Source organism: Dinoponera quadriceps, unplaced genomic scaffold (assembly GCF_001313825.1).
Source record: "Dinoponera quadriceps isolate SergipeBrazil2010 unplaced genomic scaffold, ASM131382v1 scaffold113, whole genome shotgun sequence".
Lineage (NCBI taxonomy): Eukaryota > Metazoa > Arthropoda > Insecta > Hymenoptera > Formicidae > Dinoponera > Dinoponera quadriceps.
Window position 1 is genome coordinate 2,152,336 of NW_014554899.1, and position 23,956 is coordinate 2,176,291.

General features: G+C 39.6%; 4 protein-coding genes across 9 annotated transcripts; 2 read left to right on the top strand and 2 right to left on the bottom strand.

The window, feature by feature from the left end:
- The first annotated feature begins 49 nt into the window (after positions 1 to 49).
- Positions 50 to 8,591, top strand: LOC106742557 (chaoptin). Of its 3 annotated transcripts, none has more exons than XM_014615629.1 (16): positions 50 to 558; positions 787 to 1,075; positions 1,976 to 2,146; positions 2,227 to 2,702; positions 2,948 to 3,167; positions 3,364 to 3,674; positions 3,753 to 3,977; positions 4,041 to 4,262; positions 4,475 to 4,637; positions 4,811 to 5,343; positions 5,785 to 5,979; positions 6,042 to 6,326; positions 6,569 to 6,694; positions 6,768 to 6,881; positions 6,950 to 7,185; positions 8,120 to 8,405. In XM_014615629.1, the coding sequence occupies exons 1-16, from the start codon at positions 556 to 558 to the stop codon at positions 8,403 to 8,405; spliced, it is 3,855 nt and encodes a 1,284-aa protein (XP_014471115.1). In that variant the 5' UTR covers positions 50 to 555. The 3 variants fall into 3 exon arrangements, with proteins under 3 accessions (XP_014471115.1, XP_014471116.1, XP_014471114.1); XM_014615630.1 differs by having other exon boundaries at positions 808 to 1,075; XM_014615628.1 differs by having other exon boundaries at positions 50 to 1,075; positions 8,120 to 8,591.
- A 61-nt stretch (positions 8,592 to 8,652) lies between these two features.
- Positions 8,653 to 12,797, bottom strand: LOC106742559. Its single transcript, XM_014615632.1, has 4 exons — positions 10,255 to 12,797; positions 9,848 to 10,112; positions 9,512 to 9,726; positions 8,653 to 8,878 (listed from the first exon to the last, which is right to left on the bottom strand). Exons 1-4 carry the CDS (start codon positions 10,381 to 10,383, stop codon positions 8,669 to 8,671), a joined length of 819 nt encoding a protein of 272 aa, XP_014471118.1. The 5' UTR covers positions 10,384 to 12,797; the 3' UTR covers positions 8,653 to 8,668.
- A 430-nt stretch (positions 12,798 to 13,227) lies between these two features.
- On the top strand, positions 13,228 to 14,985 carry LOC106742609 (small nuclear ribonucleoprotein-associated protein B). The gene is made up of 3 exons (XM_014615741.1): positions 13,228 to 13,346; positions 13,740 to 14,274; positions 14,692 to 14,985. The coding sequence occupies exons 1-3, from the start codon at positions 13,344 to 13,346 to the stop codon at positions 14,802 to 14,804; spliced, it is 651 nt and encodes a 216-aa protein (XP_014471227.1). The 5' UTR covers positions 13,228 to 13,343; the 3' UTR covers positions 14,805 to 14,985.
- Positions 14,986 to 15,025: 40 nt separating this feature from the next.
- LOC106742608 (protein EMSY) lies at positions 15,026 to 23,557 on the bottom strand. Of its 4 annotated transcripts, none has more exons than XM_014615738.1 (13): positions 23,341 to 23,557; positions 22,128 to 22,302; positions 21,746 to 21,936; positions 21,544 to 21,653; positions 21,161 to 21,443; positions 20,881 to 21,084; positions 20,634 to 20,753; positions 20,365 to 20,519; positions 20,040 to 20,171; positions 19,509 to 19,685; positions 19,197 to 19,432; positions 18,999 to 19,114; positions 15,026 to 18,363 (listed from the first exon to the last, which is right to left on the bottom strand). In XM_014615738.1, exons 1-13 carry the CDS (start codon positions 23,399 to 23,401, stop codon positions 18,206 to 18,208), a joined length of 2,118 nt encoding a protein of 705 aa, XP_014471224.1. In that variant the 5' UTR covers positions 23,402 to 23,557; the 3' UTR covers positions 15,026 to 18,205. The 4 variants fall into 4 exon arrangements, with proteins under 4 accessions (XP_014471224.1, XP_014471223.1, XP_014471225.1 ...); XM_014615737.1 differs by having other exon boundaries at positions 15,028 to 18,363; positions 21,737 to 21,936; positions 23,341 to 23,555; XM_014615739.1 differs by lacking the exon at positions 20,040 to 20,171 and having other exon boundaries at positions 15,031 to 18,363; positions 21,737 to 21,936; positions 23,341 to 23,553.
- Positions 23,558 to 23,956: the final 399 nt, after the last annotated feature.

Below are 23,956 nucleotides of genomic sequence, written 5' to 3' on the forward strand. Positions count from 1 at the left end.
TACTGTTCAAATACAAAGATAAGACCAATGAAATCTTTGAATATTTTTTTCATAATTTATTCAGCAAAAGTTGTATACAATTGTATCATTTTTCTATGTAGTCTCCATTGTATTGAAAGTGGCTGCGCATATAACCAGAATTTTTTTCTAGAGGACCCATGTACCTTTTAAGCGCTGAAGAACTTGTCTCAAACGCAATGGAGACTACTACGGTAGAAAAATGACACAGTTTTATGTATTACTTTTACTCGATGAAAAATTATGAAAAAATAACACTTAAGGTTTTCATTTGAAATTTACTCTCGTATAATTACTGACCGCGACGGGTCGGTTAAATGGCTTTGTACGCACAGCTTTATTCGATCGCCGCCTAATGGAATATCATGTTAGTAATCGGGTAAAGAGAAGCACCGGGACTGTCAGCGAGCACACGAAGCCTTACCACGCTGGCACACTCGACTCTCGCTGCGCGAGAGAGCGTCAGTTGGAGTTTCGTTATTCGACGACACCGAGAATACAACACGCCGGAACTTCGCGGGATTGGTCTACCGGAGCATGGTAAAATCTATCGATCATTATTCGCACATCTGATTTCTTCCTTTGATCGTCATTGAAAATTCGGTCGCATAAACGCTTCCCTGCGTGAAAAAGAAGCTGTCACTGACTCTGATGAGAAAACTCGTGTTTTTACATAAAAGTCTCGAAGGGAAATGTATCCACAGCTCGAGTCGAACGTGCTGTGTATATCTGGAAGTAAATCCGATTTGCAGTATCGATGATTTGCAGAAGCTCTTTACTTTGGTGAAGGTCGCCTACGCTATGCTGATCGTCACCCTTCTGTTGATGTTGTGGGCGTCCGTGGCGCGAATGCACGAGCTACCCGTTCAATATCCGCCGTGCTTCTTCAATCCGCTCTGCACCTGCTCGAAAGCCATACCTGACCTAGGCATAGTGGCGTGCTACAATGTGCCGATGCCGCGAATACCGCAGCCGATTAACTCGTCCAAGGTGTTTATGCTGCAGCTGGAGAACAACGGACTCAGATTTCTGCAACCGCAGTACCTCATAAACACCGGTAGGAGGCTGAGTTTCAAAATTATAAAATAAGAAGTCAGGAGAAACTTCGTCTCAACATTTACTCTGACCGCTCATTCTTGCTGATTTTATATTTTAAAAAATTTACGAAAGTGTCCTATATATATTATTAGTTTTAAAATATACCCAGAATCATTTAGTTATTCTTTAAAACGTTAATTTTTGCACATTGCCATTTATAACTATTCGTTTTAACACGTTCCACGCCAACTGATATTTTTGTCATTAAGAAACAAAATACAGTAAAATAATTTGTTTTACCATCAATTAGTACTCTGTTATCGTATTTATAACACTTTAAAAACACTGTAAGTCGATTTCTGTACACATAGCGTAATAATAAATTTTCAGTTCTTATAACCCGATAAGACAAACCGGTACTAAGACGACGTTGCACTTTTTGCTATAACTAAAATGTTGAAAATTTGGGTACCGAAAATATTAAAGCTAAAACAAAATGAGTAACATTTTATGAGGATTGTCTCAACAAACCGTATCTATGTATAGATTGTTTGAATAAAATACATCGTATATTCGATTATAAACGCAAAATGCTTAAAAAAGTTATATTTTACTTGTTTCATACTAAGATCTATAGTTTCTTTAATGTGTTCAGTTTTATTTTACAACATCTTATTTGTTATTTTTCAACTTTTCAGCTTTAAAATAAATTTTATTTTATTTTGTTCTACTGTACATTTTATAATTTGAATATTCACTTTTTTGCAATAAGTAACTTTCCAATTCACAAGAAACCATAAACTAAATAATTATAATTTATCATGCTCAACAACATGTACCGTTTTCGGCAGGGAACGTGTTAAACTAAATAAATTGTGTCGCCAGGAATCTGACCGACGACTCACACCGTGTGTTTCAGGTCTTTACAAACTACAGATCAAGCATAATCCGCTGGCGGACATCCCAGACGAAGCCTTTCTAGGTCTCGAGCGATCACTGTGGGAGCTCGACTTGTCCTACAACCAGCTCGCCAGCGTGCCGAGCAAATCGTTCAGGCATCTGCAAAAACTGCGGCTTCTCGAGCTCACAGGTGCTCGCCTTTCGTTCTTGATGAGAATTGCGTTTACATCAATTGAAAATTATCTTCATCTACATCATGTATTTACGCAGGCAACAAGATATCGCGTATCGCTCCGGAGAACTGGCGCGGCTTGGAGAATTCTCTGCAGACCCTGCGCTTGGGGCGAAATGCGATCGAGAAACTGCCAGCCGACGCTTTCGCCGGCCTTACGTACCTGGAGATCCTCGATCTCCGGGAGAACAGTTTGAAGGAGATCGATCCGTCGGTGTTCCGGGACGGGATGGCGCACCTCACGCACCTCTACATGAATGATAACCAATTGACGCACGTACCGTACGCTCAACTGTCCCTGCTAAAGCGCATGAAGGTCCTCGATCTCAGCTACAACAGGATTTCGAAGATGCTGCAGGCCCAACAAGAACCGGAAATCAAAGACATACAGATGTCCTTGGATGTTCTGCAGCTGGATTACAATCAGATCGATATGCTCGCATCTGGTGACTTCCAGCATTTCTACAAAGTCAACCGCACGTATCTCAACGGCAACCCCTTGATGATGATCGAGGTACGACTTCGAAGTATACAAGTTATATAACTGATATAAAATTGCGTGAAAATTGACAGAACATTTATTGAAGCTATCCGAAAGATTTTTGTGAAAAATTAAAATGTAATGTATTAAGTATTATTTTATATGTGATAATATGATAATATAAAAAGTATAATAAAAATATGATAAAAAATAATATAGAAATATATGACGATTATAATAATTGACAGTAACGTATTTTCATGTATTTGCAATTAAAGGAGGGCACATTCAGAGACTCGCGCATTCGCGAGCTTTACCTGAGCGACTGCGATCTGCTGGAGGTGAACTCGGCCAACTTCGCCGGCTTAGAGTCGACTCTCGAGTTGTTGGATGTCTCAGGAAACAATATCACCACGCTGCCGAATCGTCTGTTTCAAGAATTCGATTTTCTCCGTACACTCGTCTTCCGTGAGAATCACATCGACACCTTCTCGCCAAGTAAATAACGCACTTTTCGAAACTATTGTTTAAACAATTATGCTCAATTAATTATTAATAAATTGGTTATTAATCAATAAATAAATTATTGATTGGATAAATTAATAATTAATTAATTATTAATAATAGCTAGGCTATATATTATATGGGCAGTTAATCGTGAACCAAGTACCATTTTCACGATGTGCTTTTTCAGCCGAGGTGTTCAACGGTTTCCAATATTCCCTGTACAACTTGGATCTCAGCGGCAAGCAGAACAGTATGATCTCCCTTCAGGATCTACGACAAATGAGAAACCTGCGCTTCCTCTCGATCTCGCGAATGCCGCAGGCCACTCTGTCGGCGGACGATTTTCTGGAGTTCGGTATGGACATCAAGGAGCTTAGGATAGTTCACAGTAATCTGAACGCCATCAAGAGCCACGCTTTCATGCACGTGCGTGGGATCAAATACCTCGACTTCTCTGAGAATTCAATATCGACGATAGACGACGAAGCTTTCTCGGAGGTAAATGCGTCCTCTATTGCTCTCGCAATGTCCATCATCTTTTGCGACTTTCCAATTTGTCGTATCTTCGCACTATAGGTGGGCCACTCTCTTTTGACGCTGAAGATGTCTCACGGCCTCTCGTCCACGATTTCCGAGATACCAAACCGACCGTTCAAGTCGCTGACGAACCTGCAGCATCTCGACTTCAGCAACAACAAGATTCGCTCTTTGCCGGCCACGTCGTTCCACTTTCTGAAGAGGATCAAGCGCATCGAACTGCAGGATAACGAGATCGACAACATACCGAAGGGCACTTTTCAAGTAAGTCATCTGTTCGCTTGAAAAGTACTGGCCCACCTATTGAGAGGATCGCTCGTCTCACAGGGTGATATACACTCCACGCTGGAGGAAATCAATTTCGCGTTCAATCAAGTGAAGAACCTACAAACCCACACGTTCGTCGATCTGTCGGCCTTAATGACAATCAACCTGGAGGACAACGCCATCGAGAGGATTGAGAGGCGAGCCTTCATGAATATGAACCGGCTTAAGTACATCAACCTGCGCGGCAATAAGATTAGAGACATCACCGATGAAGCCTTCCAGGTAATTTGATATTCAAGTGTACGCGGCAAAAGTCTCGCAGAACATACTAGAATGTTCATATGTGCTTTCGGCCATAAATTCTGTAAGGAATTTGGGGTCAAAATGACCTTCAGCAGAATTTCTCTTCCACACTTACAATTTTCGATATTACGTACGTCGAAAAATTAAACCTGAAGTTCGGGAATTTGCTGCATACATTTTTAACGTTTCAGAATCTACCGGATCTGGAATTTCTCGACCTCGCGTACAACAAACTCAACGAGTTTGATTTCGCCTCCTTCGATCAGGTGGGCACACTGTCGTCGTTCAAAGTTAACGTTAGCCACAACGAGATCTCGAGATTGTGGGTAAACAGCACTACTTTCACACCACCCAGTGAGTCTCACACCCATCGCGTGTTCGCATTTTTTCTCGTCTCGTTTCAACTAATTTTTTCAGCAAACTGCATTGCCTTACATACTTTTATGATTTCTGTATTAATAAGCGCTGTAATTTTATATTAATGGATTTTCCCGAAATCTCTGAGTCGTTTTAATCTCTACTTCCAGTCGGCGGCAACGTGCAATCAAATATCAAAGTCCTGGATCTGAGCTACAATAACATATCCGACATCATGAAGTACTACTTCAAGCCAGTCGAGTATTCGCTCACCCATCTGTATTTGTCGAACAATGAACTGAAGAATATTACTCAGGGCATCTTCGGCAACATGCCGCACTTACAGTGGCTCGACCTGCGACACAACGAGCTATACGAAGTGGACTTCGACTGTTTCAAGAACACGAAGAACCTGCAGGTGCTCCTTCTCTCGTGGAACGATATCACGGACATCCCGGCGGAGGCATTGAGACCCCTGAAGAAATTACGCATCGTTGACCTATCTCACAACAAACTGAGGTCCCTGCCGGATAATCTGTTCATCGACGCCAACATAGAGAGCCTCGATCTCTCGCACAATCAGTTCACAAGGCTGCCCATCAAGAGCATGTCGCTCACCTCCGCCGCGAGTTTGGCGAACTTGGACATGTCCTGGAACATCTTGTCGGGGATTCACAACACCGATACGATATTCAGACTTAGGGTGATTTTCGTTGAATTCCGACCAAAGAGTCATTCAATAATTACGTCATGCCACGAGGGGGAATCTATTAGTTTTCGTGATGGATGTGATGGCTGAAGGAGGAGGGGGAAGGGTAATTCCACATGTGATATAATATTTGAAGAGGGTCCAAATACTTGGTGACAAAATGTGACGAAGGAGGAGGGGAATAAAAATACTCAAATTTTGCCTGACGTAATTGTTGAATTAAATCAATGAATAATAATAGAAATTGCCAACGCCAATCTCAAGTTCTGTAACTTGTCGTTTAACGACGATCGGAAACTGAATAATTTCTATCTGTGTAGCAGATGCGTCTTAGCAAATGCGTTCATATCGGAATGAATCTAAGTTGCAATGCGCACTCTTCGTTCTTTTGTTAACAGTCATGTTTAATTAGTGTAAATTTGATACACAATACAGGGTCTAGTGTGGCTCGACTTATCGTACAATCGACTGGTCAGACTGGACGACGGTGTGTTCTCCGACCTGCCGTATCTGGCCCACCTCGACCTGAGTCACAATAAGCAACTCATTCTGGAAACTCGCGGAAGGACGTTTTACGGTCTAGAGGATACGCTCCTGTATCTCAGTCTGAGCAACATTTCCCTCTTGAGCGTGAGTGTTTGATCGGTGATGCGATGAGTACCATAAAACAGCTCGTAATCGGCCAAGGATAGGTTCCAGAGTTGCCGTTGAGACACCTGCAGACTTTATACTTGGCGCATAACGAGCTGGCGTCAATACCCGCAGAAATGTCGTCGAATTTGACGTCTCTTCACTACCTGGACTTGAGTTTCAACGACTTGACAGTGGTACCGTTGATCACTCACTCGCTGCCGGAGTTGAAGACCTTTAACTTGGCGGACAATCCCATCACAGCTATCACGAATACGAGCTTCTTAGGCGTGGCGGACAGTCTGGAGGAGTTGGACATACGAAGACTCACTCTGTCGCTCTTTGAAGTAAGAGTCTTCTGCAAAGAATCTGGAAGAACCCGTCTAATGCCCGTTTCTACAATTATAGTTTAAGTTTAATCGACGATGAACTCGAACAACGAAATTGACCAATCGCATTGATCAGTCCAGCTAATTGGCCAGCGCGATTGGTCAATTCCGTTGAGTTAATAATCATCGATTAGATTTAAACCATGATAATAGAAACACTTATTAGAACACAAAACACGAACTGTGATGAATTTTTGCAGGCGGGTGCACTCTGCAAAGCCACTAAGCTTCGCAAGCTATACATCACCGCCTACAACGGCGTGAAAAACTTCAACTTTCCCAATATTCTACAGTACAATCATGGCCTGAAGCATCTGCTTATTGACGTAAGTATTGCGCGTGTAATACCTAATGCTCAAGCAAAGTCAGCTTGGCTAAATTCGAGCGTGATTACCGCAGATCCAGAACGACACCGATCTAGAGAAGGAAATGAGGGGAAAATTCCCTTACAAGTTGTACAACATCACGTTGACCGGTCGAGACCTGAAGACCGTACATCCGGAGATATTGCGTGTAAGTTCTCATCTTTTCACGATGCTCTCTTCTTCTCGTAAAGCGAAATTTCACGATGATTTCTCCAGGGCGTGCAAAATCCACATCTTCACTTCGGCCTGTACAACAGCAGCATAGAGACCATGTCGCGGGAGACTTTCAGCAATGCGCAACGGGTGCGCAATGTCACGGTGGAAATTCGCGACAGCGACATTCGAACGCTGCACAATCCGTCGTCCGGTTACAAGCCGGGAGTGCCGGGCGAACGGTTCCTCATGAAGCTCCGTTTAGCCGGCAGCTATCTCAATTGCGACTGCGATATTGGGTACGATGAACTCGACGAAACGAACTCGAAACGTTGACATTATTACAGCAGATCTAATAGCAAATTTGAGTACCCATATCACTCCGGATTAGGGAGCATTGAAAGCCGCTACGTATAAAAGTATAATAGCATAACATAAGCACTTTGATGAAATAATTAAATATTCTGCTAAATAACATGATAATATAAATTAGCCATAGTTATGCAAGAAAGGTCCAATCCACATGGAGCACGTTTCGAGAAAAATGAAAAGAAGTGAAAATTCGGTGCATGATTTAAAAAATACAAATAGCACTGAGATTCCTCACAATTGTTCAAGAAGTCAAGCACGGTCTATTTTCTTTTCTTTAAGGATGTTCACTGGCAAGCTTAAATCTTGAAAAAAAAAAATGAATAAAAAAGATGCAATTGGTAAAAAATGATACAACTAGTGGAAAATAAAGATTATTTTTTATAATTAATTTTAGGCGTTCATAAGGCTTGGATCTTTTTGTTTATGTAAGAATATGTATAGACGACTCATTGATAAGAAAATTTCAAAAATCATTTTGTGGGTTGGATCTTTCTTGCATAACTATGGCCAATTATTAGGTGTCTAATCATCCAAAATGCTTATGTGCATATTCATTAAAATAACTGCTTCATGTATAGCAGTCTCAGATCTGTCAGATCGTGGGATTTCTGGATGGTTCACATAATTTCTATAAATGCACCAATCACGCGATATTCCCAGCACGCAAACAATCCACTATAAAAACAACATTGTGTGCTGCAGGTTTTATATTCATGTGATGTTATGTAAACCTCCACCACGTGAATCACGATTCAAAAATCCGACGATCTGGCAACTCTGAACAGTCTTCAGTATGCACCAATCCAATGTAGTGCGGATGATCGAATTCACTACGAGCTTTGCTTCTTTACACTTGCACAGGTGGATCGAAGTGTGGCAGAGGAAGCACAGACAGTACCAGGAAGATCGTTGTGCCTCTTACGACAAGTCCAAAAACGTGGAGCGCGAGGAAGGCGACGAATTCAGCTGCTGGGACAACGGTTGGGACGACGATCTGCGCGAGACGTCCTGCGTGAATAAGAACAACGCGTCGCTGTCGAATACGTTGAAAGCGGAGCTGGAATGCGGATGGGGTGCGGCGAGCCACGCCATCCTGCCATCCTTGGCCCTCCTCGTCTTCTCGATCTTCGTAGCTATCATCTATTAAGCGTACCTCATCCTCGTGGCTTCATTTGCCCTCCGCTCGATATTTTGAAGTCGAATCGCGAATCTTGTACCCGAAAGAGGATCGTCGCATCGCAAAAAGAGATCTCCGTTCGCGATTATCACGCATGCTCATGTACTTGTACAAAAGAAGACTAATTCGAAATTAAATGGATTTCTGTAAGGCTGACATCGTGGTGGATTTATTTACGCTTTACGGCGTATCGCGACGCGACGAATTCGTGTTAAATCCGTCCTTGGCTTGTCTTAATTGCTCGTCACGAGTTTCACCGCGATGCTGACTGCCATTTGCACAATTGGGAAGACGATGAAGCCAAGTATGAATATCAGACAAACGTGTATGCTGAGCAACTGCACGGCGAGTACCGCGAATTTCACCGTCATTTGGCGCAGATCCTTCGTCTTCCGTATGTTGAGTATTTGGTCCAATACAAACCTCAGTATGAAGGAAAACATCTAGGAGTTGCGTCATATTATATTTTTTCGGTAATTATGTCGAATAGGGGACCTATTCCCAATGACTTTGACCTTGGCATATATTATAGGGTCACCTTCCTCTGAGTAACCTTCAGAAAGTTTCAACCGTCGTTCGTTGTTTGTCAAAATATCATTAACGAAAGAAATTTGAAAAATATATTGTAATATGTTATATGTATTTGTTGGCATACTTGAGTAAGTACGTAGATGTTGGATTATGATAAAAGAAATAGTCGATATTTGTACGAAACGAAAGTTTTAATTAATAATTGACCAATCTAATGGATACATGTAATACATTTAGGGGCCTTTGTTCATTTTTAAGAGGCAAAGCCTCTTTAAAGCCCCTCCTCCACTAACATGTGTATTTTAGCAAATTATATCCTCCAGTATTGAAAAAAAATGTTATATTTTTCAAACTTACTTTTGTTAATAACTTTTTAACAAACAAAAGAGCAATAGCTAATTTTCTAAAAGTTACTCAAAGGAGCAGTTTCTCTAACATATGCCAGATCAAAATCGTTGAGGATGAATCCCATATTCAGCATAATTTGCTATACTTTCATCTTAGTATAGTCAGAAAAAATTAGAGATATTCTCTGCAGTAATTACCTGAATAACAGGGATGATGTTAATGAACATGTATAATAAAGCCCACAAAGATTGTACTGTGACCTGAGCCATCATTGTGATCAAGGCAGCAAATGAATATTTAGTTTCTGGTATGCGATAGGATTCCTGATGGTTTGCCAAGTATTCTCGATAATCAGAGAGAATGCTTCGTCCCATTTTTCCTTCCTGAGGTTCGTCCTTTTTCAGAATGTCATCTATGGAAAAGAAGAACTTCATTACATTGAATTGTGCTAAATATAAAAAAATATGTCAAACATTGTTTGCACGAACATATTTTTACTTTCATGAATTTATTCTTGATAATTTGATATTCACCCGATTCGGATTTTTCATAACGCGTACGATCACAAATGGAGAGGCTGTGTGGATTTTTGTACTTCCACGAGATACGTTCGACTCGTCGAATTGTATTTCGTGTATCTGATATTGTTTTATGTTCCCAAACATCCGATTTCTTTCGAGCCTCGATTGACGCGGTCGAGATTTTTTCTGTGCCAATTGTACCGATTGATTTGGATGAACTCGTCAATTTTATGAGATATTTGTCCTCTCCGTTCGTACATTCCGACTTATCCAAAATCTATAGATATTATAACACGTGTAATTTGTCATTTTTCAATTAGATATACTTTATCGTGTATGATAAATCTGACTTTTTCATCTAATGATAAATGTAATTTGACTTTTTTTTTATCTAATATGCCTTTTATTTCAGGCTTTACTTTGCTAAATATGCGAAAATTCTCCACTTGTTGAAATTGCTCGTGATACTTAAAAGTACGGTTATTAGTATCGTCCGTTTCGAAAGAAGTAGACGTGACTTTGACGGCTTCCTTTTCTTCGGCACGCATACTGGCGAGTTTTACAGACAAATCGTTCGAAACGTCTAAATTTACAGAAGACGATTGTACGTCGCAACAACGAGAAACGTGTGATTTATCGGGCTTGTAAAACTGTCAAGTTTATAATTTCTGTCAATCCTGAATATAGTGTATCTTTATGAAGAACGCGAAGTTATTGCAAGATCTTTTAATTGTCAACTCATTACGACTTCTATAATGTTAAGATATACTTAACCTTTTGACGACGACTTTTTCGGCCGGGTGAGGTAGCAGGACGAGGCGATTTTCGCAGATGTGTCGAGTGTCTTACAGGGTACAATAAAATGATCTTATATACAAATTATCTTACAAAAACGTTATATTTTGATAGTTTATCTATATTTACACCTTTAAGAATATAATTTTGCAAAAATTACGATCTGTATTTTAGCTTCGTATGATAATTTATAAAACATTGACCCAAGATGCATTCTTGGCTTATCTAGACATGCATCGCAGTAATAGGTCGTCTCATGTCTCCCACCTGGTTTGTTTCGACTAGAACAAACTTTGCAATCCTTCTTTGTACCAGTAAGAATTACACGGAGTTTTCCGTTTAGCCGAATTTCGTCAGAATTGGAGGTCGATCTTGAAGCTCGACCTCGCGGTTGTCGAAAATCTCCTCTCAATTGGTTTACCAAAATTTCTCGAAAGTGCAAATGTATAAGTGGCTGTTCGTTTCTCTGCCTTTTTACTTGTTTGTAGAGAATATACGAATTAATTAAACAAATTTCCAATCCCCAAAAAAATAGTTTGCGCCACCACTTCAGGAAATTCCTCATAAAGCAGTATGTCGAGCTATACTGATCTGCCAGATCAACGCCGTCCATGAATTTGGTATAATTTATGATAGCATTAGGTTTTCTAATCACAATTTGAACACTATGCCGGAATATTCGTTCAACGGTACTCATTTCTGCATTATGATAATTTGTCAATAGCGTGACGATCCTCTTATCTTTCCACGCCAGAATCACATTATTATTTCTTACGATAGGCTACCATTGACTTTCCTTTTGGAAGTTGTCGGTTTTTTTATTGCATCTGGCAACTCTTTTCCATTAGTTAATATTGTCCCAGTCAAATGACACTTTAGTTTATATAATTCATTAGCTAAAATGTAACTAGTGTAATATCGATCTGTAAACATGTGATGTCCCTGCGCACCTGAAAATTTATTCAATAACATTGTATATAAGTGTAAGGGGATTCTTGTCGATACTGGAAGGTCCGGTCTTATCAATGTTTCTCTTGTAAGGCTGCCATAGTAAAGTAAAATTCCACAAATATAACCCGTATTGGAATCTGCCAGTGTATAAATTCGAATGCCCCATTTAGTCGGTTTCTGTGGGTTATATGTAATAAATGAAATTTGAACTTTACGACAGATTCGTCGACACAAATTTCTTCGCTGGGTAAAATGATTCAAAAGTCTTGAGTTTATATAATCAAGGTAGCCAGTTATGAGCTGTAACGTGTTGTAATGTTGCTACCTTGTGCCGATACTATTTGTACATGTAACATCGAACAAATTTGGGTAAATCGATCTCTTGTAAAGGTGTTCGCATAAAATGGAATGTGGCTTATTGAGTCTGTTGATCAGTATTCTTTCATATTGACCAATGGCATTGTCCTCATATTTACAATCACTGCGATAAATGCCCAAAATTCTTCCTTCGTGACATTGTACCATGTTTGCCAAAGCGACCGTGATAATAGCGTCCTTCCCTCTAATTTTTTCGCAGCATAGTTGTTTGTATCTGCTATTATTTGATCGACTAGCTCGTCGGTAAAGAACATCTTGAAAAAAATGCAAAGGTTCCTTCACATTGAAGGATACCTGTGGCTCTGCAGGTCTTTCGCTTTTTTAATTTTATTCTGGGTGGTATTTCCCTGGACTCATCACAAGCTGTCCATTCTGATTTATCAGAGGTTTGTGGGGCACCACTGTCACTTTCGGATTCGCTATCTATTACTCTGATTTTTCGACTTCTTACACCCACTGCTATGTCATCATCTTCATCGCTTCTTTCACTTTCTATCCCACTAATTTCTTTATGAATACAATCGATTTCGTCTCGGACCGTATCAAAACAAAATTCGTCTTCACTAGAGCTGATTTCACTTATGAAATCCATTTTTGCCGGGGTTCAAATAAAATCACTTTATACAAATTCTTCTGATACTTTCGCCACAATCACCAAGTTTCAACTAACGTCGGAGTCATTGTCAGAGCCACAGTCTTAGAAGAATCTTTCATTCGGGAATGCATTTAATTGACTAATCATGATAAAGAAATTTTTTCTTCCTGAGCTCTTTTTGTCTTGATTAGCCAATTATATGCTGTTTCTTCCTCAGTGTGGTGTTTCCGAACGCAACTTTGATCGTCCTTGGGACACTGGAATGTATCTACCATAGACGTATAATAACTAGACTGCGCATTCAGCCGAAGAGTCGTCAATTAGAAAGAGATAGTTGACGTACGGGTACTGTTCTGTCTTCGTCTGATAATGTATGAAGCGGGAATTTCATCCCCATTATAGGCGTGTTGCATTTAACGCTCGTAACGACGCGAGCGTCCTTTTATAGGGAACCTGCCCTATAAAAGGATTCTTTACTTCCACTACACGTCTTTAGAAAAAGACGGAATGGTACAACAACTATCTCTTTCTATTTTCTCATTCAATCAAAGGAAGATGTTGGGACCGCACGATTTAGTTATTATACGTCTATAGTGTCTACAAACCGAATTCTAGGGATTTTTCTTTTAACCAAGAACTTGAAGATGATCAGCATGAACATGGATCCGAAATGGCATATTTGGCGGTCTATTGATTTCCATTTCAGTGTTAAAGAGCTGAGGAAGGTTATGCGGTAAAACGCCGCAAAGAAATTTTTGATATATTACCTGATTCTACATATTCGTCAAAATGGTAAACAATCAAATTTTGAATATTATTAAAATAATTATAATTTTATAGTCCTTAATCTGGATTGTTTCAATTTTTTGAATGTAAGGCTTGGTTTATTGTTTCCCTAACCAAAACGGAAAAGTCAATGAATATTGTGAATTTGAAAGCCTTTGTCAAAGGAGAATTAAGATGTTTCGGATAAATTTAAAATAATGAGTAAATATATTAAAAAGAACAATCTTTACTGTCAAATATAAAAAGGCTTAAAGTTGACATTTTAGGCATTTTGTTTTGTCGAGGTTATAATGAATGAAAAAGACAATCATCCGTAATATCTCGCAGACATGTAGGGAGGAGTCAATATATATTCGACAAAAATCGATATTTTATATAATTATTTACAATTTCTTTCAGACGATTGGAAAGAACAATAAGATGCTACAGCATATCAACTATAGGGTCAGAATCATCCTTCAAGACTCTAGAACATTCATAGGCACATTCAAAGCCTTTGATAAGCATATGAACTTGATTCTTGGTGACTGCGAGGAATTTCGCAAGATCAAACCAAAAAATACCAAGCAGCCGGAGAGGGAAGAGAAACGTGTATTAGGATTTGTTCTTCTACGTGGTGAGAATATAGTTTCCTTGACAGTGGAAGGTCCACCACCACCTGAAGAAGGATTACCTAGAGTACCGATCCCTGGAGCTGCACCGGGACCTGGTATGGCACGTGCTGCTGGCAGAGGTATGCCGGCAAGTGTTGCGGGAGTACCAGCTGGTCTTCAGGGACCTGTCAGAGGCGTCGGAGGACCATCGCAGCAGATTATGACACCAGGTAGTAGAGGTCAGGTATCTGCACCTCCACAGATTCATCCTGGTGGTCCTCCGCGTATGCCAGTTGGTGGACCTCCGCCAGGAATGATGGGACCGCCAGCGGGAATGATGGGTATGAGTCTTCTTATATGGAATCGATATTTGATTCTTTTGGACCCACCTCTCTCCTCTCTATCCTCTTTTATCTATTTTTATTAGTTTTTGTTTGATATAGTATCAACATTATCATCATACTACTCGAAACAATTAGACATTTATACTAATTGAATAGTTTTGTCAAATAGCTGTATATAAAGTTTGAATTATGTATATGAGCAACAGAGTTAAAATGAGTCACAAAAGAAGTATTTGATATACTTAAAAATATTTATTAAATGATATAAGTATGACAGTGATGACAGGCCTTTGACAAGGTGGTATTTCAATTCTTTTGAGCAATATATGATTTCTGAGGCTAATTGCTGCAGTGATTACATCTCTGTTATTGTTAAATATCTATAATCGTATCATGCAATCAATTGTCTTACAGGTATGCCACCTGGAATGCCACCTATAGCACGTGGTGGTCCACAGATGCCGCCTGGAATGAGAGGTCCACCTCCGGGTTTAATGCGTGGTGGTCCGCCTCCTCGTCCATATTAATTAATGCTACTCCTCAATCTTTTAAGATATTTTATTACAAACTCATTATAAGGGAACAATAATGTAAGGACATTTTTTTCTTAATATTAAGACTCGGTGTTACCTAGTCCGTGCATAAAAAGTCTTTTCAATGATGCGAATAAAAATCAGTTAACAATCGGGAATGCAAAGAACCAACAAACTGCTGTTTTATTCAAGCTTAAATACCTTTATTTTTCTTCCGGAATTAACTATAAATATTGTTTATATCTGTACATATGTTGCACCGGTACGATATTGTACATAGAATCTCTCAGACTTCAGCTGCATTAGCTTTTACCGATAGATTTTTCATCCGAATTGACCGGATGTTATATCTTTGCACAGTTTCATAATATTCAACATGATCTAAAACATATATCTCGGTAACAAAACCTTAAGCTGAAATTATGTTAAAATAATTCTTTGAACTTTAACAAAAAATAGCAATTTAATTTATTAAGACATTCGCTATCGTTTGAGAATTAATCATAAATAAAAAAGTTCAAGATTTCGTAGATGGAAGGTAGGGGAGAATGGGGTAAATACCGGTCAGTGGGTAATGACGGTCACCTTTATATCTCAACTGTGGTCGATACGCATTGAATCTTGTAAATATCTGTCCTTTGTGCAGGATCGAAGGAAGCATCAGACAAAACATTGCTATTTTAGCATTGTTCACGGCTGAGTTATTGCGGAAAATTTGTTTTGTTGTTTTCTGTTTCTTTTCTGTTTCTTTCTTAAGAATCGCTGCTAATGACACGTAATAAGTCGGTACGTTTATTCATGCTAAATTATTGCACTGTTTTCTACAATGTCATTTAAACCTAATATACGGTAGAAATATTGGTTTTTTGAATTGATGGATCATTACAACGTGGTTAATCTAATTATGAAAACATGTAATTTGAATAGTGCAAGTCAGTCGGTGCTGGAGTGACCGGGATTAAAAATTATGTTCTTTTTGTGGAGAATTTGACAGAGACGATGAAATGTACTTTTTCGCTGCATATTTTGCGAAATTTGTCTTCTCTAGTTTTATACACTGTAAATATTGCTGATTAGCATTACCTCGAGATTAGGGCAATCCCGTCAAATCTTATTTTTTCATTTGTGCTTCTTCGGTAGATATTTTTATAGATTTTTTTGCACCAATTTATATTATAGTAAACATCTTTAGATATCTATTATATTAAGCAGATTCTGAATCCGACATTTCTTACCAGTTTTATGAGAGTTTCCGCTTAGGTGACCGCCATTACTCCGTTTTACCCTCTAGTATATCCGACGCTCAATACATATGTGTAATATGCTCGATTGAACCAATGATCAGTGATCCAGTTCATTTATTGAGGCGAATGTCACGATCGCGCGTAATAGCTGCTTACATATTACAGCGATTTAGGCGAGAAGGTATCCTGGCAATTTGGCGGAAATCCTGCGTAAAGATGCACGATTACAGTAAAAAAATCTGAGTAACAGAGCACCGCAATATTGCGAATCGAAGGGCAGTGTCACTTCGCTTATGAAAAAATATACTCTTTCCCTGTTAAATCTAATTATGCTCTTTAATGAACAATAGATTGCTGGCTCGCTCTATACGAGCAAGTTTCGTTAAAAAAGAGAGAGAGAAAGAGAGAGAGAGAGAGAGAGAGAGCAAGAAACGCGGTACCTACGATAAAATAACTAATAAAACTATATCGAGTCGAGAGTTTCGATTAACACTCACGCGCTTTATTAATGGCGATAGAGTGGAAAAGGTACTGTTATGTGTACACATATATGTACATACATGCGATATATGTGTGTGCATATATATATATATATATATATGCATACATACGTGTACACACAAATGTTGTCACCTGCATCCACTCTGAAACGAGCATTTCGCACAATAGCCCAAGTTCTGCGGTGTATTTACAAAGTATTTACAATGCCGCTGCGACAGTAATAAGTCTGAGCAAGTGACAGATTCATAGAACCAAACTTCTAGTACTTAATACCATAATATCACATTATACAGAAACGTTTAGTCTTACACATTTCCAAGTGTTACTCTAGTCACGGGCAGAAATACGAAACAATTTTCGAATGTGCGTGAGACTTGACACATCCGGTTACCACTCCTCTCGCAACACGCAAAATGTCTCGGCTTGCGCCGCCTGTTCTACAACGTTACACGTAGCCGCAGGGCTCCCGATTCGACACGCAATTAAGAAACAAGTCTCGGAATCGAAGAGCTACGCAAAATGCTGCTGCTGATGGAAGCTGCCTGTTATTCGTTCTCGTGAAACACACGAGCAATCGGACAGCTACATTTAGCGCTAAATGCATCTCGACACAATTCCGGCTTGCAATCCTCTTCTAAACTAATAGGAAGGAAAGTCACGTGATAAAGTAGAATAAAAAATCGGTCGGTCACCTAGGAACGATCGGTAATTTGCGTTGCGAGCTGGAATTGAGAAAGTCGGCTGCGTTCTGCCGAGAAAAAGAAGTTCAGTGAGCGCGTTCAAGGCCAGTTTCACTGCCTCCGATTTAACTTAACCGACTGGTTAAGTGTCAACCGTGATTGGTTATTTCCGACCAATTCTGCCTAACGACAAATGCGACTGGTCGATTCCAATGGAATAATCAGCGGATTAAGTTAATCGGAGGTTGTGAAACTTATGCCCTTATGCCCGTTTCCATCATGATTCAAATCTAATCGACGACGATTAATAACTCAAATGGGATTGTCCAATTCTATTGATCGGTTCAGCTAATTGGCTAATACGATTGATTGATTCCGTTATGTCAATCGTCGATTAGGTTTAAATAATGGTGATAGAAACGGGAAGTATTCTTTTAGATTCTCGATGGATCTAGGAGTATGTACCAATCAGGAGTAATAATCATTAAACGTTCACTGAACAATTTTTTCTGCTGAACGTGGGCAATGAATACGCGCGTGTCATGGTTATTTCCTTTTCTCGCAAGAATATGTAAATTATATCAACAGCAGATCGCGATTTGGCACTTACTTACACAGTACTAGCATCAATCAGTATGATTGAATTTCGGTGTCGAAATCTCATTTTTACAAATGATCAAATCGCCTCGCTCGTGCTACGCTACGAAATGAATAATGAGGCTCGGGGGATCGAGGTTGTTCCGGTTTCCGGTTGAAATCATCGGATCTTCCAAGGAGCAAACGTAAGCGTGTGTATGTGTGCGTGTGTGTGTATGTGTGTGTGTGTAAATCTCGTTAAAATAGACGTATATAAATAGAAACATGCGCATGTATTTATATTTACGTAAAATAGATGTATCAGTACGCTTTCGAAACGAAAGTATCAGCCTTGCCGCCGTACGACGTGCGTAACGTCGGTACCTCTTAGTCGTTACGAGTCGTTACGTTCGTCCACGTGATTCACGGTCACCGTTTCCAGGTATTGGGGACTCTCCAAGTTCGCGTCCAATGTCGATTCCAAAGCCGTCGCATCGAACATGTCCGCGTCCTCGCTGGATCCTTGCGTCCGAGTATCGTTTTCAGCATCATCTGCGCGGAGGAAGGTTCTTTCAACCTCAGAATATTTGAAGTTGGAATATTTAGAATTCAAAGAAATTCGGGTGAATATAGAACGTTTCGTAAATCGGGATTGTAATCTTGAGAGTGATTTCGCCTTTTATCGCTTAAAGTTAAAATTACATTATGAGATGCATGCATGGACGTAGTCAAAGTAGAACAGGAGGAGGTGCTTGTCTCCCCTCCTAAATTTTGACAAGGAGAAATAAATTATGAAAAGCATAAAAGCAAATAATGTAACTGAAATAATAATATTGAAGTAATAAAAAATGTAACTGATGTATTAAAATCTACATTTCATAAAAAAGCTACAAAAATGTACATGTTCTGTAATTAAAAATCAATGACAAAGTATTAGCAATGCTTTGAAAATAAAAATGAATATACTGAAAAAGGAAGCTGGAACAAGAAGTGCTGAAAGGGTTTACTGAAAAATCTTTTATTGAAAATTACTAATAAATCTTTCTTATGTAAAGATAAATTCAATAAATGAGTGAATAATAATAAATTTGTGTAAATAATAATAAAATTTGCGCGAAAATAGATCCCCCCCCCCCGAAATTTTGTTAACACCCATGGATGCATGCGTGTCCGTATGCAATATATACCTTCTACATTGGCAAGTTGCGTCGACTTGAGTATTTCCTCAGCTGCCGGCACTTTCGAGGTATCTAGCGAATTTACTACTTGAGAATTTACGCTCGCGTTAACATCTTCATTCTTGCTACAAGAGAAAGATTAGCTGTTACATCCGAGCACGATGCTACGTATTATTGCCACTCGTACCGCTGCTCTTCTGAACTGACCTATGCTGCTGTTTCTCCTCCGCCGTGGAACTGATGACGGAGTCCGTCTTTGGAGACGAGTCCCCGTCGATCGTGCCCGCGTCGCTATTGGAATCTTCCGTTAAGAGGCGCGTGTACCTGCTTTGTATCACAGTCTTAGGTTCCGAATTAAGAACACCGGACGATTCAAGATGCTGCGAAAGAACCTTCGTCTTCTCGAAGACGTCCTGCAGATTGAACACAATCGTGTTTCCAGACTGTAAAATATGATTACAAATGATTACGAGTTAAACTACAGTCGTGAAGAAGATACACACGCTGCCAGAGCCTTACCTTTATATTCGTTTTGACAGAATCTGCATTCGGTGGGTTTACGGCCGGCAACGTGGTCGTTGGCGTTTGATCTCCGTTCAGGGAGACGTGATGCGGTAGAACATTAACCGAGCTCGCATTATGTTGGCTTGTAACACACAGATTCTTGCCTCCCATTATCACCTTTCCTAATACTTCCTGAAACATTAAACGTCGTCAGTGCGATGACGTCTCGACGCACGGCTTTTGTCAGTTGCTACCGCTGAAATATATTCCATACGGGAAGAGGCATAAGCCTCGAAAAGTGAAGCCGACAGAGATGTCAACTTTCGGGTTTCTTCTTTGTCGTATATCGCTCTCTTTAAAAAGAAATAGGTATATAGGTAGATAAGTAAGAGATAAGTTGCTCTAGACATTTATCTCAGGCATGTTTTCTGTCCATAAGCGTTATATGCAGCAGTACCTCTCCCAGTATACTTATATTTCAGTGATTGCCATTCGAATTTTCTGATTCATCCAGGAACAACACGGATGATCTGTATATCAGTATACCTTGCCTGCGTGTGACAATGTTACACCCTTTGCATGACCCTTCTGGATAACGATCACATTAGTTTTAGCGGTTAATTTAGTGTTAGAGTGATGAGGTATATTTACAGCTTTTGTGGAATTTATCGTAACACTCTGAAAGATACACACAATACATAGGTGTTGTACACGTAGCGAAGTGTCTTCTTATATTATTTCCGCTCAGATTTTCTCTCATCGTGGCGGCCATTTAATATGATTTATTTAGCATCATTATTTTCGCATGCAGATTTTTAATGAGACAAATGATTAACGGACAGATTTCAACGAGATTGTACATGACACTCACCATTTTGGCAGTGGACTGCGGACTGAAAGTCGCATTTTGTTCGGATGGCCATTTCTTACACGTTAATAGCGGGGCAGCTTGCTTAACTTGAGGTGGCCCTGGGCCGCTGGACACTGTAGTGCCAGGATGCACAGCCATAACTCGATGTGTATTGCCTGAAAAATTTGTGAATTGTGTGATCTGCACTCTTCAAGATGCATGAAAAATTTCAACCGCTGTCGGAAGCATTTAATTTTCATTGACAATACGAACAAGCGTTACTAGCTTACTTGATATAACTGATTTAGACACTACTGGCTTTGTATTGGTGTGTACGGCCGGTGGCACTCGCTTTATGCAAGACGGACTTAGGCTAGTATTTTCCGATTTTTCGATTTTCTGCGTGTTATCTGCAATCAGAAGGAGTGTCTGGAAATGTGATACGCGCAGAGGCCTCTGTCGTCGCGGTATATTTAATTAGGACATTTCATTTTTCACAAAATCAGATTCGATTTAACGAATTCGTGACGTGCGTACTTGCGTTATCCTGAGATTGTGCGTCTGCATCATTCGACGTGACCGGCGTTACTTTTGTACTAAGTTTGTTCTGCACGAAGCTTACTATCGTCTTAGGCTTGTTGGCGTTGCTTATGCACTCGGAAATTATTGTACTAGTATGCTTATTTGCTGGAACTAAGGGTCGATCGACAGTGTTCTCCGACACTCCGCTCTCCTTAGAACCTGTGTCCAAATAATCGATATAAATATTCGATACGAATTCATTGAAGCAATAAATACACGTGACAAGAATACCAACCTGAGATCTCGACGGCTAACGGGATTAATTTAACATTTTGATGCTGCGTGGTGTCCTGTGGCTCTTCAACATCATTTCCGAACGTCACTTTATCCGTGACAGTGTGGTTTAGCGTCTCTAACGAATCCGATGACACTATCAGAACTTTATTCGACGGCGCTGTCGGCAGCGGCGAGGGGGATTTACGTTTCCCAAGAAGTTTCGATACCCTGGGCGCTTCGCTAACTTTTTCGTCCGCATCTTTATTATCTACCAGCTCCCCGACCTCGTTTGAATTTAGATTCTGCAAATTGCGCAAATTATCGTCGATAAGCAGGGAGATATGTCCTAACAATTGTTAACACATAGAAGAATTTTGCACAATTTCTTGTAATTTCACATACTTCCTGCAAGGTTGTGCTGTCATCGAGTTCATTTCCAAGGTTACATAATTTTGCGTCAACAGATAAGTCTTCCTCTTTTTTTACTACGGATTGAGATTCAGTCTCGGCAGCTGTTAACACAATACATGTATAACTGCCACTAATACATGAAATGGTTTTTTTTCTAATATAACTTCATGATTATATATCTCACTTAAAGAACCTGTGATGTTTTCAAACGGTCCAGAAGTAAAATCCGGCCTGTCAGGATATTTCGCATTTGCGAACGCTGCTGCGAGAGACAAGCTGTTGGCTAACGTCGTGAATGCCGACCGCGCTTTCAATCTTGGCAAAAGAGGAATAGTCCGGCGACCTTCGATGGTCCAATCTGTACCAGTATTTGGACCATTAAGCCTGCATTAGAGTAATTTTAAATTATTCACATGACCAAATAAAACTTGTAGTGCATATGCGTGCACATGCATGCAACTGTCTGACGATGTTATATCATTATTAAGTATCATGATATATTTTCTCTTATACACATATAATTAATATTTTTTATTCGTGAGTTTTGAAAATTCAGTATTGTGCATAATACATACTGTTCAGCAATTGTTGCTAGCTTTTCATCATTTACAGCTCTCCGTACTTCGGCACGATGTCTCTCGTTGGAAATATTTAACATTTTAGCAATTTCCTGCAACAACTTCTGCTTCTCACTGGTGAAAGGACCTTGAGCACGTAAGACGGAAACTATACTTCCATAAGCATCTAATTCTGCAATATACAAAGACCACATACTATGTTAGGATATATCTTATAAAGGCAAGAAAAATGAAGAATTACTCAAGTATTGTAAATAAATATGGTTGCATAGAACATATCTAGATATATATAAAACCCAAACTTTTGTCAGTAGAACAAATCCATATTCTGATACCGATAATATAGTTAAATCATCTTATCATCTTATTAAAAAATATAATCTTAAAAAAAATATTTTTAGTTGTAAATATCTAACCTTGCATCATGCAACACAGTCACCATATATACACAATTTCATGAGACACTTGTTAAATTTAACTTATGATACATTCAAAGTATCGTATATACTCAGGATTACTTATTTTATGAAATAATATATTAAATACTCACTTTACAAAAAAATTAATCTTGTCTCACGTTAATTGCCATATTCTCGAGCAAACGTAAAAATGCAATAAGCATGCATGTATGGAATATATCAGTATGTTTATTTCGATTGAATATTAAACATGATTTCCTATTTCTGTACTTTACATATGCGATACGAAAGGAGCAGTTTGGTAATGGTAAAATGAAGACAACCTCGTTTTTAGGCTATAAGCGTGGGTATAGAAATATGGGCCCAGAACTATATCTTTACTTCCTAAATTAGCATTACCTTTAATGTTAGATGAAACTGCCTAATTTCGAGCATTATTCACCAGGCGAAAAGACGCCGATCTGCGCCAAGTTATTCAAAGGCAGACTCGCGATTCAACGCTAAATGGAAGATAAAAATGCGACTTCCATACGAAATCGTGTCCACCGTTAACATGTGCGTATCTTCGAATTTCGAGCGAATTCGAGCTTCGCTTTGCGAGAAACGCATAAAGCAGAGATTCAGTTCTTTTCGCCGCATTATACAGACACGTGGGGCAGTCTGGCATCAATTTCCTACGTAACTTTCATACGAACGTACATACAAATTAGCAAGGCGAGAACCGAGAAGCCGTTCGGCAAGCTCTGTACGCTAACAAAGCAAGCGCGATTATTCGGGCCACATAACCTTACCGAGGTATCGCAAACACTTTCTGCACTCATCACGAGTCATCTCCAACCGCAACGGCCACATGATTCCGCGACTTCTCGGCAACCGGCACGGTTCACTCCAAGAGGATGACGGAATCGACAAAGCGCGTCAGCCGCATCTTCGTCTACCCTCGATGACAGTCGAGTACGATTGACGATGAAGATATCGTGATAGTTACTCCGTTATTATCATTATTATTATCTCCCTTGGGTCGTTGATCGCCCCGACGTTGGCAGAGCTGTGTCGCGGCAGGGTACGCACATTGCGAGCAACATAAGTCCGTGTCGATGGCTTTCCGACTAGAGAATCTCGAGTTATCCCGATACATTCTCACGATGTAGATATCGATCATGTAATTTTTCCCTAGAACGGAAATGTGAAAATTCCAAATATCTTTGAATTAGAAAATTTATAGTTTTCACGATTTCACGCTGCAGGAGATTTGTAATCAAACACTAGGGAGTTCCGAATCTTCCCTTTTAGCGTGAAAAGTATAAAGGTCTGTTTTTTTTCGCTACACTAAAACTGCAGTAGAACTGCACTGAACTGAACTAAACCGCCCTGGGAAAGACTAGTACAGAATAGTTCAGTGCAAAG

Coding starts and splice junctions, on each gene's coding strand:
- LOC106742557 (XM_014615628.1), top strand. CDS start 670: ATGAGAAAACTCGTGTTTTTACATAAAAGTCTCGAAGGGAAATGTATC. Junction 6,327..6,568: donor TCACTCTGTCGCTCTTTGAA/GTAAGAGTCTTC, acceptor GAATTTTTGCAG/GCGGGTGCACTCTGCAAAGC. Junction 6,695..6,767: donor TGAAGCATCTGCTTATTGAC/GTAAGTATTGCG, acceptor TGATTACCGCAG/ATCCAGAACGACACCGATCT.
- LOC106742559 (XM_014615632.1), bottom strand. CDS start 10,383: ATGCGTGCCGAAGAAAAGGAAGCCGTCAAAGTCACGTCTACTTCTTTC. Junction 9,727..9,847: donor TTATGAAAAATCCGAATCGG/GTGAATATCAAA, acceptor TCTTTTCCATAG/ATGACATTCTGAAAAAGGAC. Junction 8,879..9,511: donor ACATCATCCCTGTTATTCAG/GTAATTACTGCA, acceptor CGCAACTCCTAG/ATGTTTTCCTTCATACTGAG.
- LOC106742609 (XM_014615741.1), top strand. Junction 14,275..14,691: donor ACCGCCAGCGGGAATGATGG/GTATGAGTCTTC, acceptor ATTGTCTTACAG/GTATGCCACCTGGAATGCCA.
- LOC106742608 (XM_014615737.1), bottom strand. CDS start 23,401: ATGTGGCCGTTGCGGTTGGAGATGACTCGTGATGAGTGCAGAAAGTGT. Junction 21,085..21,160: donor GTTAGCCGTCGAGATCTCAG/GTTGGTATTCTT, acceptor ATTTGGACACAG/GTTCTAAGGAGAGCGGAGTG. Junction 20,172..20,364: donor CGCAGTCCACTGCCAAAATG/GTGAGTGTCATG, acceptor TGTATCTTTCAG/AGTGTTACGATAAATTCCAC.